This window comes from Mauremys mutica, chromosome 2, assembly GCF_020497125.1.
Source record: "Mauremys mutica isolate MM-2020 ecotype Southern chromosome 2, ASM2049712v1, whole genome shotgun sequence".
NCBI lineage: Eukaryota > Metazoa > Chordata > Testudines > Geoemydidae > Mauremys > Mauremys mutica.
In genome coordinates this window covers 75,959,542-75,975,841 of record NC_059073.1, presented here as the reverse complement: position 1 = coordinate 75,975,841, position 16,300 = coordinate 75,959,542, and the positions used below count along the sequence as shown (strand labels likewise).

The window sequence follows — 16,300 nt, the reverse complement described above, 5'->3', positions numbered from 1 at the left end:
CACTTAGAAAGTAGCATAAATGCTGCCAAATTATTTGCCTCACTAGGATTTGACTTCCACTTTTTAAAGGAAGTCTTTATCTCTCACTGCTTCTTTTACATGGTTAAGTCAAGTCACGGTGGCAATTTTTTAATTCTTTTACTCTGTTTCTTAATTTGGGGTATACATTGAAGTTGGGCCTCTACTATGGTGTCTTTAAAAAGCACCCATGCAGCTTGCAGGGATTTCACTTTAGTCACTGTACCTTTTAATTTCTGTTTAACTAACCCCCTCATTTTTGCATAGTTTCCCCTTTTGAAATTAAATGCCACAGTGTTGGGCTGTTGAGATGTTCTTCCCACACAGGGATGTTGAATATTATTATATTATGGTCACTATTTCCAAGCGGTCCTGTTATAGTTACCTCTTGGACCTGCTCCTGCGCTCCACTCAGGACTAAGTCTAGAGTTGCCTCTCCCTTTGTGGGTTCCTGTACCAGCTGCTCCATGAAGCAGTAATTTAAAGTATCGGTAAATTTTATCTCTGCATTTCGTCCTGAAGTGAAATTTTCCCAGTCAATACGGGGATAATTGAAATCCCCCACTATTATTGAGTTCTTAATTTTGATAGCATTTCATCATCACTATCACTGTCCTGGTCAGGTGGTCGATAATAGATCTCTAATGTTCTATTCTTATTAGAGCATGAAATTTCTATCCATAGAGATTCTATGGAACATGTGGATTCACTTAAGATTTTTACTTCATTTGATTCTACATTTTCTTTCACATATAGTGACACTCTCCTCCCCCCCACACACGACCTGTTCTGTCCTTCTGATATATTTTGTACCCCGGAATGATTGTGTCCCATTGATTGTCCTCAGTCCACCAGGTTTCTGTGATGCCTATTATATCAATATCCTCCTTTATTACAAGGCACTCTAGTTCACCCATCTTATTTTTTAAGACTTCTAGCATTTGTGTACAAGCACTTTAAAAACTTGTCACTGTTTATTTGTCTGCCCTTTTCTGATGAATCAGAATCTTTTTTATGTGACTGTTTATCATCTGATCTGGCCCTTACATTATCCTCTTCCATCCTCTACTCCTGACTATAACCTGGAGATTCTCTATCATTAGACTTTCCCCTAAGAGAAGTCTCTGTCCGATCCACACGCTCCTCTGCAGCAGTCGGCTTTCCCCCATCTCCTAGTTTAAAAACTACTCTACAACCTTTTTAATGTTTAGTGCCAGCAGTCTGGTTCCACTTTGGTTTAGGTGGAGCCCATCTCCCCTGTATAGGCTCCCCCCATCCCAAAAGTTTCCCCAGTTCCTAATGAATGTAAACCCCTCCTCTCTACACCATCGTCTCATCCACGCATTGAGACGCTGAAGCTCTGCCTGCCTACCTGGCCCTGCGCATGGAACTGGGAGCATTTCTGAGAATGCCACCACAGAGGTCTTGGATTTCAGTCTCTTCCCTAGCAACCTAAATTTGGCCTCCAAGACATCTCTCCTACCCTTCCCTATGTCACTGGTACCTACATGTACCACGACCACCGGCTCCTCCCCAGCACTACACATAAGTCTGTCTAAATACCTCGAGAGATCCGCAACCTTCGCACCAGGCAGGCAAGTCACCATACGGCTCTCCCAGTTATCACAAACTTAGCTATCTACATTTCTAATGATCGAATCTTCCATTATTAACACCTGCCTTTTCCTAGCGACTGGAGTTCCCTCCCCCGGAGAGGTAACCTCAATGCGAGAGGCAACCTCAGCACCATCTGGAAGGAGGGTCCCAACTATGGGAAGGTTTCCCTCTGCTCCCCTTGACTGCTCTGCTTCCCTGGGCCTTTCATCCTCCTCAACAGTGCAGGGGCTGCCTGACCGGAGGTGGGACAATTCTACAGTGTCCCGGAAAGCCTCAATATACCTCTCTGCCTCTCTTAGCTCCTCCAGTTCCATCACCCTGGCCTCCAAAGTCCGCACATGGTCTCTGACGGCCAGGAGCGCCTTGCACCGAATGCACACATATGCCATCCACCCACATGGCAGGTAATCATACATGCACTCAGTGCAATAAACTGGATAGCCCCCACTCTGCAGCTGGGCTTCTGCCAGCATTGTCTCCTAGTTAATGAAAGGGTTGTTTAAAGCAAGAAGTTTTGAATGTAGTTTGGCTTATAGGTTTTAAGGGGAATAAAGGGAAACAGATAGAACCAGCAAGGAACCCCCGCTCCCTTCTCACTCCCCTTCTGAACTCCCTTGCGAAACTCCCTGTTAGCAGACCCTGTCTACACTGCAAGCTGAGAGGTGTAATTTCCAGCTCAGATAAACAAATGCACTAGCTCTGGTCAAGCTTATGTATTAAAAACACCAACATGGCCATGGTGGCTCAAGCTAGCCACAAGTACAACGCTGACTGAGGCCCTAGATACATACTCGGATGGCTAGCCCAAGCCACCACCTGTACTGCCGCAATCACACTTCTATTTTTAGCATGCTAGTTTGAGCAGAGATCATGCATATATGTCTACTCAAGCTGGGAACTGCACCTCACTTATTGTTCCACAGTAGGTTTTGCTTTGTTCTTGTGAACTGAAAAGCTTAACAAAATGGAACCAGCCTACTAAAATAGTTTTTATTTGGTAAGGTCACCTTATTTCATAAAAGGATAACAACATTTATGAACTTGCATTTAAAGTCAGTTGTAAATGAGAGAAAGCACAGAAGTGTTTAATATTTTTGGACACTCACCTGTAAGTAAATTTCTATTGATTTGCCCTCCCAAAGATCCAAGAAGCCGTACCACTCTAGTTCTTACAGCTTCCAAGGATAGATGATCTTCCTGGATAATTCAAGATATCATTAGAAAAGTGAAGACAGTGGGGCAACTCATGCATATGTGTAACTTTACAAATATAAGTGGACACAGGATTAGAATCTTAAAGTTAAAACAGTTGAGCGGGGGAGGGGAATTCTTGAGACTCAGTAAGACACAGAGAAGCACTGGAAAGCATTTTATTTTTATTGGCTCCATACGCAGTTCCTCTCCCTATTAGATTTATTCTGAAGGCAGCAAAACAGTCACCATATTTTGTGACACTTTAGTGGCAATTTCTGCAGAAAGGGTAAAATAATTTTGTGACACACGTGCCTTCATTCTGCACAGGAATATCACATGCCTACAGAATACATTGTTGTGTGCAGAATTTCACAAAACAAGATGTTTTTTTTTAAATAGGGGTTTAAAGTTAGGCTCCTAAATCCATATTTAGGCATATGCTTGATTTTCAGAAGTGCTGAGTACCCAACAGCCAACAATGACGTAAATTCATTTAATGTATAAACTAACTGGCTTTGTTCATAAACTGCTGGATTTGACACGATCTGCACAAATAGAAAGACAAAGCGGATGAGGGAATATCTTTTACTGGACCAACTTCTGTTGGTGAGTGACCAGCTTTCGAGCAACACAGAGAATAATAAAACATATTACCTCACACACCTTGTCTCTCTAATACCCTGGGACTGACACGGTTACAACACTGCATACAGAACTAGGATTAGCTATTGTTTACATACTTAAAACCGTCTCCTTCCAGGTAGTTTATACATTAAGTTGCACAAATTAAATTACACATAAATTAAACTATGCCAATGTTTTCTAAAGTGAGAGAGATGCCCCTGGGTTGGATGAGTGATATGCCTGACTTTCATGAGTTTCAATTAAGTTTTGGATAGGATACAAAATAAATATCTACAAAGTACCATTCAGAACCACTGTAAAACCAGATTCTGATTTTAGTGTGGCTTGAGTGCCAGTCAGGAAAATATCAGATACTTCTTATGAGCAAGGCCTCTGGTACTTTGCAGCAAACTGGATGTAAATTATCAGCAGTCTGGTGGATGTTCTGGAAATTCTGAAGTAGTTTTAGATACATTTTTATTCTGTAGGGCTTTTTTTATTATTTTACTGAAATACATAAAGTTAAGCACCACAATCAATTAACTAACCCCTGCATTACTCATGTGACATTCAATTCCAATTATTTCATACTGCTGCACATTTTCAATATGCCACAGATTATCAAGTTTATGTTTCAGAGTTAATATCTCATTGAGATGAGTGGGACAGTTCATCTCTCAGTACTACTGTTCCTAGTTGTCCGCAGATTTATGAAGACATCTCTGTATCAATTTGTACCCAAGATTTACTCTGCAATCGTATGGGCCAGAAGCATATTTTAAAAAAATAAATGCTTAAATTCTTGAGCCCAATTCTGTGGCAAGAAGTGATTTCCACAATCAAGGGCCCTGTTCACAAGCCTATATGTGCAGCATCTGATTTTGGAAGGCATCTCACAAACATCAGTTTATTCAATATTTCAGTCAGGCCTCATATTATATACACAAGAAAAAAAGTACTTGAAATGTCACTAAGAAAAATGAGAGAATTCATGGTTATATGCAGTAACTGCAAGCAAATAATATGCATTCTGATTAAGATATACACAGTGTATTTTCACATCTACTTCTGAAAAGGTATAATATAATACTCTTTGGTTTTGAAAGCTGAGCAGAACAGAAATTTTAATGTCAGTTTCAATAGAGAAAGGGAAGGATTTATTTACCAATGAAAGGGTCTTTGCTTTTTTCAGACGCTGTATCACAACTTTGTTAAACCCTTTCTGGGCTGCACGAGAAAGCTTCCTCACTTCCCAATTATTCTGGGATTCATCTGATCAACAAGAAGCAGCTTATTAATGCCCACATACTGTACTCACCCACCCTCAAATCCTACTGAATTTATTCTCTTAAAAGTGATTTTGCAAAAATTAAGTTTCCTTTTCAGATCTCAGACATGGAAAAACTCTTCATGTTACGGAAACAACTTTAAGCTGACTCAAAGGAAACTTAACACCAGAAAGGAGACAGTGGGACTATTGTCATCAAGCATTGGGAGCGTGGGTGAGCTGAAAACAGAATTTGCTTGAACTTGTGAGGTGCAGAGAGAAGGGCAATAGCCATTCTCTGCAACATAAATCCCCCCTCCCCCCACCAAGCAATTTACAGGGTGGCACAAGACTGGCCATGAAGAAGCTCTGATAATTTTTCAGAAATTATTATTACACAACAGCTAATTGGGGTGTCGGTACAGGTAAAATATCACCATCCGATATGGGCCTTTTACTTGGGCTATGAGCACTGAAAAAGCCAGTTATTATAGCTGGAACTGAAGACCAGACAACAGGGGTTACGACCCACTCACGGGTGCACAGAACTCCCACTAACATCACAAAACTTACCACAATATACTAGGGGTAATACAGTAGTTATTGTCCTGTTAGCTACTGCTGAAAACAATCTGAAGGATGGCACATATAAATTGATACCATTTACTACTGTTGGGATTCTACTTGCAGCAGTCACTAATCTCTCTCAGTTGGGGGGAAAAAAAAAAAGCACAATTCTTGGTTGTAGAATAATCTCTTAATATTCCACATGCAAGAGTTTCTACAATAAGCTGCAAGTATCCTACATCCGCACCCTCAGGCTCTACTGAATTTTTTATTATTAGTTATACTTGAATATAGTAAAGCTTGCAAATGTCCCCAACTCTATATTTCTACACTATCAATGTTTTCTACCACATACCTGCCAATCCAGTGGTTTTCAAATAGCCATCAAAGAGAGGCAGGACATCCTTGTAGTAAGGCTGCATTAAATGTTTGGGAATGCGAGCTGACCAGTCTTCCAGGGCATCCAGCCCCGCATCAGCCATTGGGGTATAGCTGAGGCCCAGCTTAAATGCATTCTACATATTAAGCCAACAAAGCTATTAAATATTTTGGGAATCAATACTAAGATTTAAAGAAAAAATAGCTTTATGAGTAAATTATAACACAATAAATATAATTTCCTTTTATATCTTTAGCTCCCTAACAGCTGACATGCTAATGTACCAAAAACATTTATTTTACTACATTACAACATTAGAACGCCTTCAGGACCTTCAGGTGGAGCTGCAAACATCACGTAGTAGCCATACAAATTTACCAGCTCTCAAAAAAAGTTGGCTCATTGACCCTTTTATCAATGGTGATGCTAGTGCAAAAGTGAAAGATCTCTTACCTATTCGTACAAAAAAAAAATCATATACAATTAAAAAAATTTGCAAGACTGATTTTAAAAACAAAAGCCAACAAAGAATGTTAACCGTACATCACACTGACCCACCTGCAATGCAGGAATGTATGCTTTGATATCAAGCATGATGATGTCATGTGGTAAGGAGAGTACAAAGGTCAGACATGATGCTAACAACTCATCTTTGTACTGTTTCATTTTTGCTGTTACCTAAAATTCAGAAATGTAACAAACAATAATAATTGAGCAGATTTGTTTAGTTGGTAAATAAAACTTTAAAGGATCTTGAAAGTGTTGGCTGTATCACTATATGTTGCTATATAATTCATAGAACACAGGAATCTTGTTTACTGATTAGAACATAAAGGGTAGGATAACAGAAATTAATATCAGCGCAGAAAATATCTTGAGAGTAAAAGTTGTACTTAAGAGTTGGTATTTTAGGTACTGTAGAATCAACCAAAACCTTTAAATCCCACTGGAAGAGAGGGTTTTGTGAGGTTTCATGGTTTTGGTATGATTTCAAGTTCAAAGAGTAAATTAAGAATCTAGTTCTAATGAGGGGCTGTACTGACATCACATGTTTAAGTGTTTTTCTTTTTAAATATTTCACTCTTATCCCATATTACAAGTCATCATCATGATGTCATATCAATACTGTGACTGCATATCATTCTCTGTATGTATAAATATCTTCTTACTGTATGTTCCATTCTATGCATCCAGTGAAGTGGGCTGTAGCCCACGAAAGCTTATACTCAAATTTGTTAGTCTCTAAGGTGTCACAAGTACTCCTGTTCTTTTTGCTGATATAGACTAACACGGCTGCTACTCTTGAAAACTGTAATTGGATGATTTGTCTGCTGCTTAACTTAAACTGACTGTAGTCAGGAGATAAGTTCAAGGACAGTGCTTGCTCTTAATATTGTTAAATTTGTCTCCTGAACAAAACTCTAGGACCAGAGATTACATTTTAATTATGGAATCTGCTTTCTCCATTGGTCCGACAAAGCCTAACTTGCTGTATACATAAGCATACTACAAAGCCTATGTATTCACATAGTTTTCTCTCAGGTGGTGGACTGAGTCAATTTTTGAATACCAGAGTTTTAACTGACATTATGTCAACTTACATTTGTTTTGTAATAAGCATTTTTAAATAGAGAGTTTGTGACCGGTCCATTCTATAAACTCAAACAATAAATCCAGGTATAGGATCTGAATGCCACATAGAGAATATATTATCATGGAATATATAATGCACAACTGAGAAGTAACTGTGCAGTTGTAGCTCAGGAACTGCAAAACATCCTTGTACTTTGATTTGTCGAGATGATTCCACTGCAGTATGGTAGAATTTGCCATTCATGTTTAAAAAGAGAAATGACAATTGTTCCCTTTGAATTAATTATTTTCATTTAACAATGGAAGATGTGCATTGATATTTATTTTATACTAAGCAGCATTTCCTTCCCTGAAGTTCATTCTTGGCACTAATAATTTACTACGGGGGATGGACTAAAAGGCATGATAATAGTTATATTTGTTTAATAAATCAACTTTACATTTTTTAAGTTGAGTAAGGGATGTAAATGTCTTTCTCCCAAGTCAGAATCACTTCTAGTCATTTTGGAACTTTAAAGAAAGAAATCATATTGTACTGCACTATTGGGTTATCTGACAATTACTTCAACTTACTGGAATGACCTTGTTCGGTCAGAAACATACCAGTCCGGGAGCAGGTGCTGATGCTACCTGAAACTTTTAAGGTGTTTTTGGTGACTTACTCAGGCAGGTGGTTTATTTCTCCACTCATATATAAGAGATTAGGGTGTCGGCTGAGCAGCCAAGTCAGGAGAAGGCTTGAGCTGAATTTGATCTTATTGTTTGTTTCTACGTGAATGAAACCAAACCTCAGAAAGGCAGCAAGTTTGGACTACAGAGTATTTTCCCTGCAAGCAGGCAGGGAAAGACATCTGCTCATGGTCATATTTATGTAAAGTAAGTATCTCTTATAACCCAAAATGCTGGGATAATGCTGTGTTATGATGGAGACAAAAGTCAAAAAGATACTACTGTTAGAAATTCTGTACTGGAAATAACAGTTTATATTGATATAGTAATAAAAGCCTAACAAGGAAAATGGTTTACCTCTTTTCCAAATTTTGCAAATAGTGCAAAGCAAGAGCTCTTCTCAGGGTCATCAGGGCATTTTTGGTAACTCTTTGGACTTACACTCTGACAAACAGAAACTATCATCAGTGCTATGAATAATAAATAAATTAAATAAATAAATAAATAAATAATAAAAAAATACACAAAATGTACATGTTCTGACAGACATCAAGGCTTGTTCCACAAGTCAGGCTCAAAACAAAAAGCTGCAGGATAAGAATATGTTATTGCCTGAATACTAACAGATCTGCTAAAGTGAAAGCTTAAAATATATGTTCACTCTCTTTTCTCAGCAAAAGTCACCATTACATACTACCAAAAAGGACTGAAGGCAAAGTCATCCTCTCTGCTTTGAGGTACAGAGGCAACTAAATGTATGCAAATACTAGCCAAAGTGATCAATATGCTTGTGGATGGAGGAGTTTAAGCAGCAGCATCACTTCCTCTCCCCGCCCATCACCCCTGACCAAAGAAAACAGAAGCAAGATTCTCTCCATGACTAGTGTACACATATGGCTCTGCAGGTTTATAAAGGTGTGGCTAGAAAGGGAGTGGGGTAGGAAAAGAAGGCAGCTCACCACAGCATAATCCCCTCATGCTAACCTGCATAAATGTCTACACAATTTCTGTGGAAATCAATGGCAAACTTCTTAGTTTGAACTTTTGTGAAAAACTGGTTCTTTCCTTCTAAAGCTCTTGGAGAGGCAGGCACAGCCAGGCTCTTTGTATGAACCATGTTCCCATTTTTGGTGGGAGAAGGCATGCAGTGCAGAAGGACAGCTTCTCTATGTAGGTGGTTCAAGATCTGTGATTTTCCCTCTCTCACAGCTCTAAGGATAGACATTGAATTGAAGGACCTCCTTTGCCCACAAGCTTCCTTGCACATGAATCCTCCTCCCACAACAGGATACAAACTCAGAGAATGAAAGAGTAACTTATTTACTTGGTGATTCTGCTTCTCTGAATTTACTGGATCATCTTCCTAGCTTGTATAAATCAGCCTCCTTCCCTTGAAGCCAATGGATCTATGTCAATTTACATCAGCTCAGAATCTGGCCAGTCACCTTAAACATCAAATACCCTTAAGTGCTAGGTGAGTTCTATTAATCTCACACTAGCAGCGAAGATCCAGCAGAAAGGAATCCCGTATGGATGATATATTTTAAAAAGCTGAGTTTTCAGCCTAATTTCAGCTTTCCAATAGGGTTTTTTTTTTTTTTTTTTTTTTTTTTGCAAAAAGGCATAATTTGCACTGAAAATTTGTTAAGTAAAATACGGAACAATAACTAATAAATATTTTCAGTTGTGTACAAGTACATCTCAACTTACATAGTCATTAAAAGACAACATGAAATGCCCCAAGTGAGAGTACTCACCTCAAAATATTTTATTTTCTTGGCAATTTTCATTGCAACAGAGAGCAATTTGTAGAATCCACTAATAAGAGGTAACCGTGTTGACTGTATAATAAGCTCATAACCAAAGGAATACATCCATGGTTCAAAAAATTCAACATGCTTCTCTGGCAGAATTTCTCTGTAAAATAAATGCATAGGGAACATTCAAACAAAATAAACTGAAATGAGGTTTTCTTATACCCGCTTGAAAGTGAAAAACATCAGAACTGCCATAATGCAACAGACCAACTATCAATCTTGAAAATAAATCAGTTACAGGATACTAAAGAGGAAGGAGTAAAATTCCCAGACTGCCCCTAATTACACAACATTAAACAGGGCACAAGGAGCATTTCTTCCTGACCCCATCCAGTGATCACCCTTATAAAGAATATACTACAATATTTCCACAATAATGATCCTAAACCCTTACAAGTTACAATATTATAGAGTTTGGGGCCTTCACAGTAAAATACTGTAATATTTTAAAGGAGATCTTATGTCCTTAAGCATGAGAGCCGAAAATCCTCAATTATTATATCCTACAATAACTAGTGTAATTATAGATGCTATTTTTAACACACGCTGCAGATATTATAGGCAAGCATGTCTGAATAAAATGAAGGTGAATGAGTACTAGAATGGTGACAAAAACCTCTAATATTGAACTATATATTTCTGAAGTTTAAGAATCGGAAGCTAAGCACTTAGAATATATGGATGACAAAGCACTAAAGTGCAGCAGTCACACAGTTAATTCCTCACTCAATTTTAAGGGCATCATGTATCCTGGAATTTGCTGCAAATCTTCTATACAGTTTCAGTGTACTGATATTTTCGCCCACAACCTAAATGTTCAAAATGTGCTTACTGGCTTCCAACTAGTGTTCTGGACATTGTGCACTTTAAACAGCCTTCAAATATGGCTAGAAACGAGGAAATGATCACACTAAATACTAATAGTTAACATTTCTATAGCATCTTACTATCTCAGCACCTACTCCATAATTTTCAAATGACAGAACATGCAGTACCTGCAGAATTCTACTAGGTTAACGAATGCTATAAAATCTTTAGGCTTAGTTGGCTGAAGGTTTGAAGCTGGATCAGAAGTAGGAACAACCAAAGCACTGTCAGCTTCATTTTCATCCTGGGAGGGAGGAGGAAGGGAAGAGAGAAAAAAAAAAACGGTAATATGTGCTTCAACAGAGAGGGCATTACAGATTGGGACAACACTTACCCATGTTATCAGTCAGCCACAGGGCAGGAAAAAGAATATGCCCACTAGTTTGCTACATGTTAATCTGTCTTTTTAAAAACAGACATACGTAATTCATTGACTTGTAATAACTGAAAATACTCACGCACTAAGAAAAACAAAAATAATGAGATCTCAAGATGCTAAAGAGGGAATTTTGCCTGTCTTGAAGACAACCATCATGGCAGTTTGGAAATAGCTTCCAGAAATAAAATGTAATACATTTTGACTATTATGAATTTTAACTCAAGGAGCCTTCATGGGCTATGCTGTATGGAAAGAAAAGCAAAAAGACTGGGATTTGGGGTTTTCATCACGATAATTATTGCAAAATATCAGGCCTCACCTGTTCGCTAACATTCAGTTTCTGAACTGTCAAGTCCAACTTCTCAATAATCTTCAATATCGATTTTATAAGTTCATCATACAACAAACGGTTCAGAGAAAGCAGCGGTGAATTTGCAATCAGAAAGGTTTCATCTGCCAAAACGGACTCCTTTGTGGGAGAAAAAGGGATAAACTTCAAAACAATGTAAGAGCTCTTCTGAAATTTATATTCTCCTTTATTTTTAAACTTGTAAAGTTTTGGGGGATTGTGGTGCAGTGGGTTAGTACAGAAGCCTTTCACCCCAGGAAGCCAAATTCATCTTTGTTAAATTAATGTAACCGTCGCACTCTCAGCCCACATTCAGAGTCCATATAATTAAACCACTATACTGCAGCATGATTGGCTGCCTGCCTGGAAGAAATCTAAGGTCGGCATAGCTGAGATAAGAACAGGATAGGATTAGGATTCTTTAGCAGAACCAAGCAAGACAGTCTACACAATATATGGCTGTACAAGGCCAGGTGTTAGCCAGCAATGTTAGTTACTTGCTTTCAAGAGCAATAAACTTGACTCAAACAATAATATTGGATTAATTGAATAAATGTAACAAAAAAATCAAGGAGTTCAACTTTTTCCTTGTTGGGTCTCAGCATTAAGTGGGTTTTTACCTTCATTGTGTCACAGTTCAATAGGCTTCTAAAAAGATCCAGATAGTCCTTATACGTAGGTACTTTCCATTTCCCAGTTCTGACCTCTCCAGCTGCTGTGGGCTCTTCCAATTTAGAAACGTCTTTCCCAAAAATCTCCTACAGGGCAGTGCAATAGAGCAATACGTTATTATTTTTAAATAACTGTACAATACATTGCATGTGAAACTACCTACAATAGACTTGGCTACATATTTCCCTTAGAAAGAGAAGAAGTCTCAAGAGAGGCTAAGATAAGTAACTGGAAGTCACTTTTAGATCAGACGACTGAAACAGACAACTTCCTGGTTTTACCATGCTGGAGATAGCAGAGTACAACTAGCAGCTTATACAATTCTCCAGTGTATGTGCTGGACCTCCATTTCATTTTTTCTTCAGGTAATTTGTTAGTTTAGAGAGATTCTGATTCAATGCAGTGTAAGAGAATAACTGTTACATTTTAAAATTCCTTCACAAGGCAAGTGTTCTATCACAGGGTGGCTGGCCCACCTCTTTAAGAGGAAATGGGGCCTCAGCCTCACCTTTGAGAAGATCAGCTCACCTCCCCAGGTGGGTAACAATGAGTGAGATCATGAGGTCATGTGATAGGAGAAGGAAGGAAAGTACAGACTCCTGGGGTAGTCCCTGGAGAAAGGAGCTCAAGTGGGAACATAAACACTCCTGCTAGGCCCAGACTAGAAGTGCCAGGCATGACAGAAGCCTGGGAAGCTGCAGCTGGCCTGAGAGACCAGCTGTAGGAGAGTGCTGCAGGCAGTAAAAAAGGCTCTATTTGATTACAACCCAGGGAGCTCCTGACACAAGAAGGGAGGAGAGTATAATAACTCTGAAGGGAAGACAGACCCTAGGGAGGCAGGCCTGTGCCCAGCTTGGGACTAGGGCAAAGACTCTGGCCTTGTCTACACAAACACTTAGTTCACCACAAGCTGGGGTGTAAATCTACCTTGCATTAGCTTTCCACTGCCTACCTCTCTGTGTAGACCCTACTGCCACACACTGAAAGTGCCCTAGAGCAATTCAATCTACACCCCATTTTAAAACAGGAGCAGAGATTTAGTACACAGCAGGTGAGTATGCAACAGTTTGGCACCAACTAAATGTTCGTATAGACAAGCTCTCTGTAGTTTGAGTTTGCAACATACTGTGCAGGTTTTAATAAATGAGACTCCAGAAGGGGAATGCATTGAATATTTGGATTGTGTGGACTTTAAGGGTGATGTAGCAGAAGAGGAAACTGAGGCAGGGCGCTATAGAGCCACCCAAGTCATAAAGGAGTGCCTGAAAAGTGTCTGGCCCTGTTACATGCTCAGTTAGATTTATCCTCTGGCATTTCTATGATGTTTACTAACATGGAATGAAGTCTCAATGATTAGTTACAATCTAGTTTGAGATGACCAATCTAAGCAACAAAAGAGTTTAAGAGGTGCAGGGCACCCTTTCTTGCTATCTTTTCAAGTGCTATCATATGAAAAAAAACCAATTACTCACCTTCTCGTAACTGTTGTTCAAGAGGTGTTGTCCATGTCCATTCCAATCAGGTGTGCGCGCGCATGTGCATGGTAGCCAGAAAATTTTTCCCATACCAGCCTCCCATTGGGTCGGCCTGGGCACCCTCTGGAGTCACGCCGTCATCGCGCTTAATATAGAGCCCTGCTGATCTGCCACCCTCTAAGTTCCTTCTTGACAGCTACCCTGACAAAGGGGTAGGAGGGTGGGTATTGAAATGGATCTCTCAAAGAACGGTTACGAGAAGATGAGTAAGTTTTTTCTTCGAGTGCTTGTTCATGACCATTCCAATCAAGTGACTCACAAGGCCAAGTTCAGGAGGCGGGGTCAGAGTCATCCACTGATTGGAGCACTGCTCTTTCAAAGGCCGCATCATCTCTGGTATGCTGGGTGATCACATAGCACATGGTGAAAATGTGTATGCTGCTCTGCAGACTTCCTGGGTGAGAACCTGTGCCAGGAATGCCACTGAAGAGGCCAGAGCCCTTCGCCAGGTTGTAGCACTCACAGATGCAGATGTGATACATGACTATATTCACTGAGAGGAGACAGGAAGACCTGTCCGCAACTGCCACAAATAACTGGACCAACTTTCAGAATGACTTTGTTCTCCCAATGTAGAAGGCTAGTGCTCTGCGGATATTCAATGAGTGAAGCCTTTGCTCCCTGACGCTCAAATGAGGCTTAGGATGGAATACTGGGAGGAAGATGTCCTGGTTGATGTGAAACTGAGAGGAAATCTTTGGGAAGAAAGCCAGGTGGGGTCTGAGATGAACTTTCTCCTTACAGAACACAGTGTAAGGGGGCTCTGATGTCAGGGGTGTTGAGCTCAGACACCCTTCTGGCTGAGGTTATCGCTACCAGAAACGCTACTTTATATGAGAGAGAGCAAGGAGCGTGTCGTCAAAGGTTCAAAGGGTGGACCCGTGAGTCTGGAAAGGACCAGACTGAGGTCTCAAGCTAGGACCTGCTGTCAGACCTGCGGGTATAGTATGTCAAAACCTTAAAGGAAGCTACTAACCATAGGGTTAGCAAAGACCGATCAGCCCTCTGCTCCTGGGTGAAAGGCAGAGATGGCGGCCAAATGAACCCTTACTGACGACATGGACAGCCCCTGCTCCTTGAGATGGAGGAGACAGTCCAATGTAAGTGGCACGGAGGCAAGTGTCGGGGATGAACAGTGCTGCACCGACCAGACTGAAAATCTCTTCCACTTGGCAAGGTAGAAGGCTTCCTACTGCCAAGGACGACTTGTCTAACTGGGTTCGAGCAAGAAAGCTCTATCGAGTTCAGCCATGGAGCTTCCAAGCCATGAGGTGCAGCGACTTGATGTTCGGGTGTTGAAGACGGCCGTGATCCTGAGTTAGTAAGTCCGGAAAGAGCAACAAGATGACTGAAGCTTCCACGGACATTTCCAGGAGTGATGTGTACCAGTTCTGGCAGGGCCAGGCTGGAGCTATCACTATCACTGAAGTTCGTTCCCTCCGAATCTTGAGGAGTACCTTGTGAACAAGTGGAATGGGCGGAAACGCATATAGGAGATAGCATCCCCACTGGAGGAGGAACACATCTGCAATGGAACCCGGACTGTAATTCAAGAGGAGAAAAACTGCTGGCACTTCCTGTTGTGTCATGTGGCGAACAGGTCTATCTGGGGAAAGCCTCACTGATGGAAGATTGAGTTCGCCACGTCCAGGTGAAGGGACCACTCGTGGCTGCGGAACAACCTGTTGAGATAGTTCGCCAACTCATTCTGTACTCTGGGGAGGTATGATGCATGCAGATGTGTCAAGTGCTTGTTACAGAAAGTCCCACAACATGAGGGCTTCCTGGCACAGGTGACAGGAACGTGCACCCGTTTGTTGATATAGAACATTGCCGTGGCGTTGTCTGTCATAACTGATACGCATCTCCCTATCGAGTAGGCTTGGAAAGTATAGCATGCCAGGCGGACCGCTCCCAGCTCTCTGACATGGATGTGGAGAGCGAGTTCCGCCTGAGACCAGAGGCTTGTGTTCTGAGTTCTCCCAAATGTGCTCCCCATCCCAAGGCTGACGCATCCATCACTAGCAAGAGGGACGGCTGAGAGCTGGTGAAGGGGACCCTTGCACATACTATCTGTGGGTTGAGCCACCAGCGGAGCAAGTAGAGTATAGGGCAAGGCAGGGTTAAGATCCTGTCCAAGCTGTCCCGGACTGACTGACACACTAACGCTAGCCACAACTGAAGAAGTCGAAGTCTGAGTCTGGCATGCTGTACTACGTATGTACAAGCCACCATGTGTCCCAGGAGTTTCAGGCAATTCCTTGCTGTGGTGGTGGGGAACTGCCTCAGACCTCGTATGATGTCACCGAGGGACTGAAACCTTGCTTCCAGGAGGTATGCCCTGGCTTGTATCGAGCCCAGTACTGCCCCTATAAACTCTACCCTCTGAACTGGGGACAGTGCTGATTTTTCCTCATTCAGAAGAAGGCCCAGTTCATCGAACATTGCTCTTATGAAGTTGGCTTCTGCCTCCACTTGAGACCTGGAGCGGCTCTTGATGAGCCAGTCGTCGAGGTACGGGAACACCTGTACCTACTGTCTGTGCAGGAACGCAGCCACAACCGCCATGCATGTCATAAAAACACGAGGCGCCACTGAAAGGCCGAACGGGAGGACTGTGAACTGGTAGTGGGTACTGTTCACCACAAACCTGAGGTATTTTCCGTGGGACAGAGTTATTGCTATGTGAAAGTATGCATCCCTCAAGTCGAGGGCGGCATACCAGTCTCCTGGATCCAATAAAGGGATGATGA

General features: G+C 41.1%; 1 protein-coding gene across 1 annotated transcript in view; it reads right to left on the bottom strand.

The window, feature by feature from the left end:
* PRKDC (protein kinase, DNA-activated, catalytic subunit) overlaps positions 1-16,300 on the bottom strand; it is a 172,306-nt gene that overhangs the window by 131,011 nt on the left and 24,995 nt on the right. The window contains exons 15-23 of the mRNA XM_045004443.1: positions 11,961-12,098; positions 11,311-11,460; positions 10,741-10,856; positions 9,686-9,845; positions 8,286-8,372; positions 6,225-6,344; positions 5,643-5,802; positions 4,619-4,725; positions 2,742-2,832 (exon numbers count right to left, since the gene is read on the bottom strand). Coding sequence (XP_044860378.1) covers positions 2,742-2,832; positions 4,619-4,725; positions 5,643-5,802; positions 6,225-6,344; positions 8,286-8,372; positions 9,686-9,845; positions 10,741-10,856; positions 11,311-11,460; positions 11,961-12,098 — 1,129 coding nt within the window. The remainder of the gene's footprint in view (positions 1-2,741; positions 2,833-4,618; positions 4,726-5,642; positions 5,803-6,224; positions 6,345-8,285; positions 8,373-9,685; positions 9,846-10,740; positions 10,857-11,310; positions 11,461-11,960; positions 12,099-16,300) is intronic.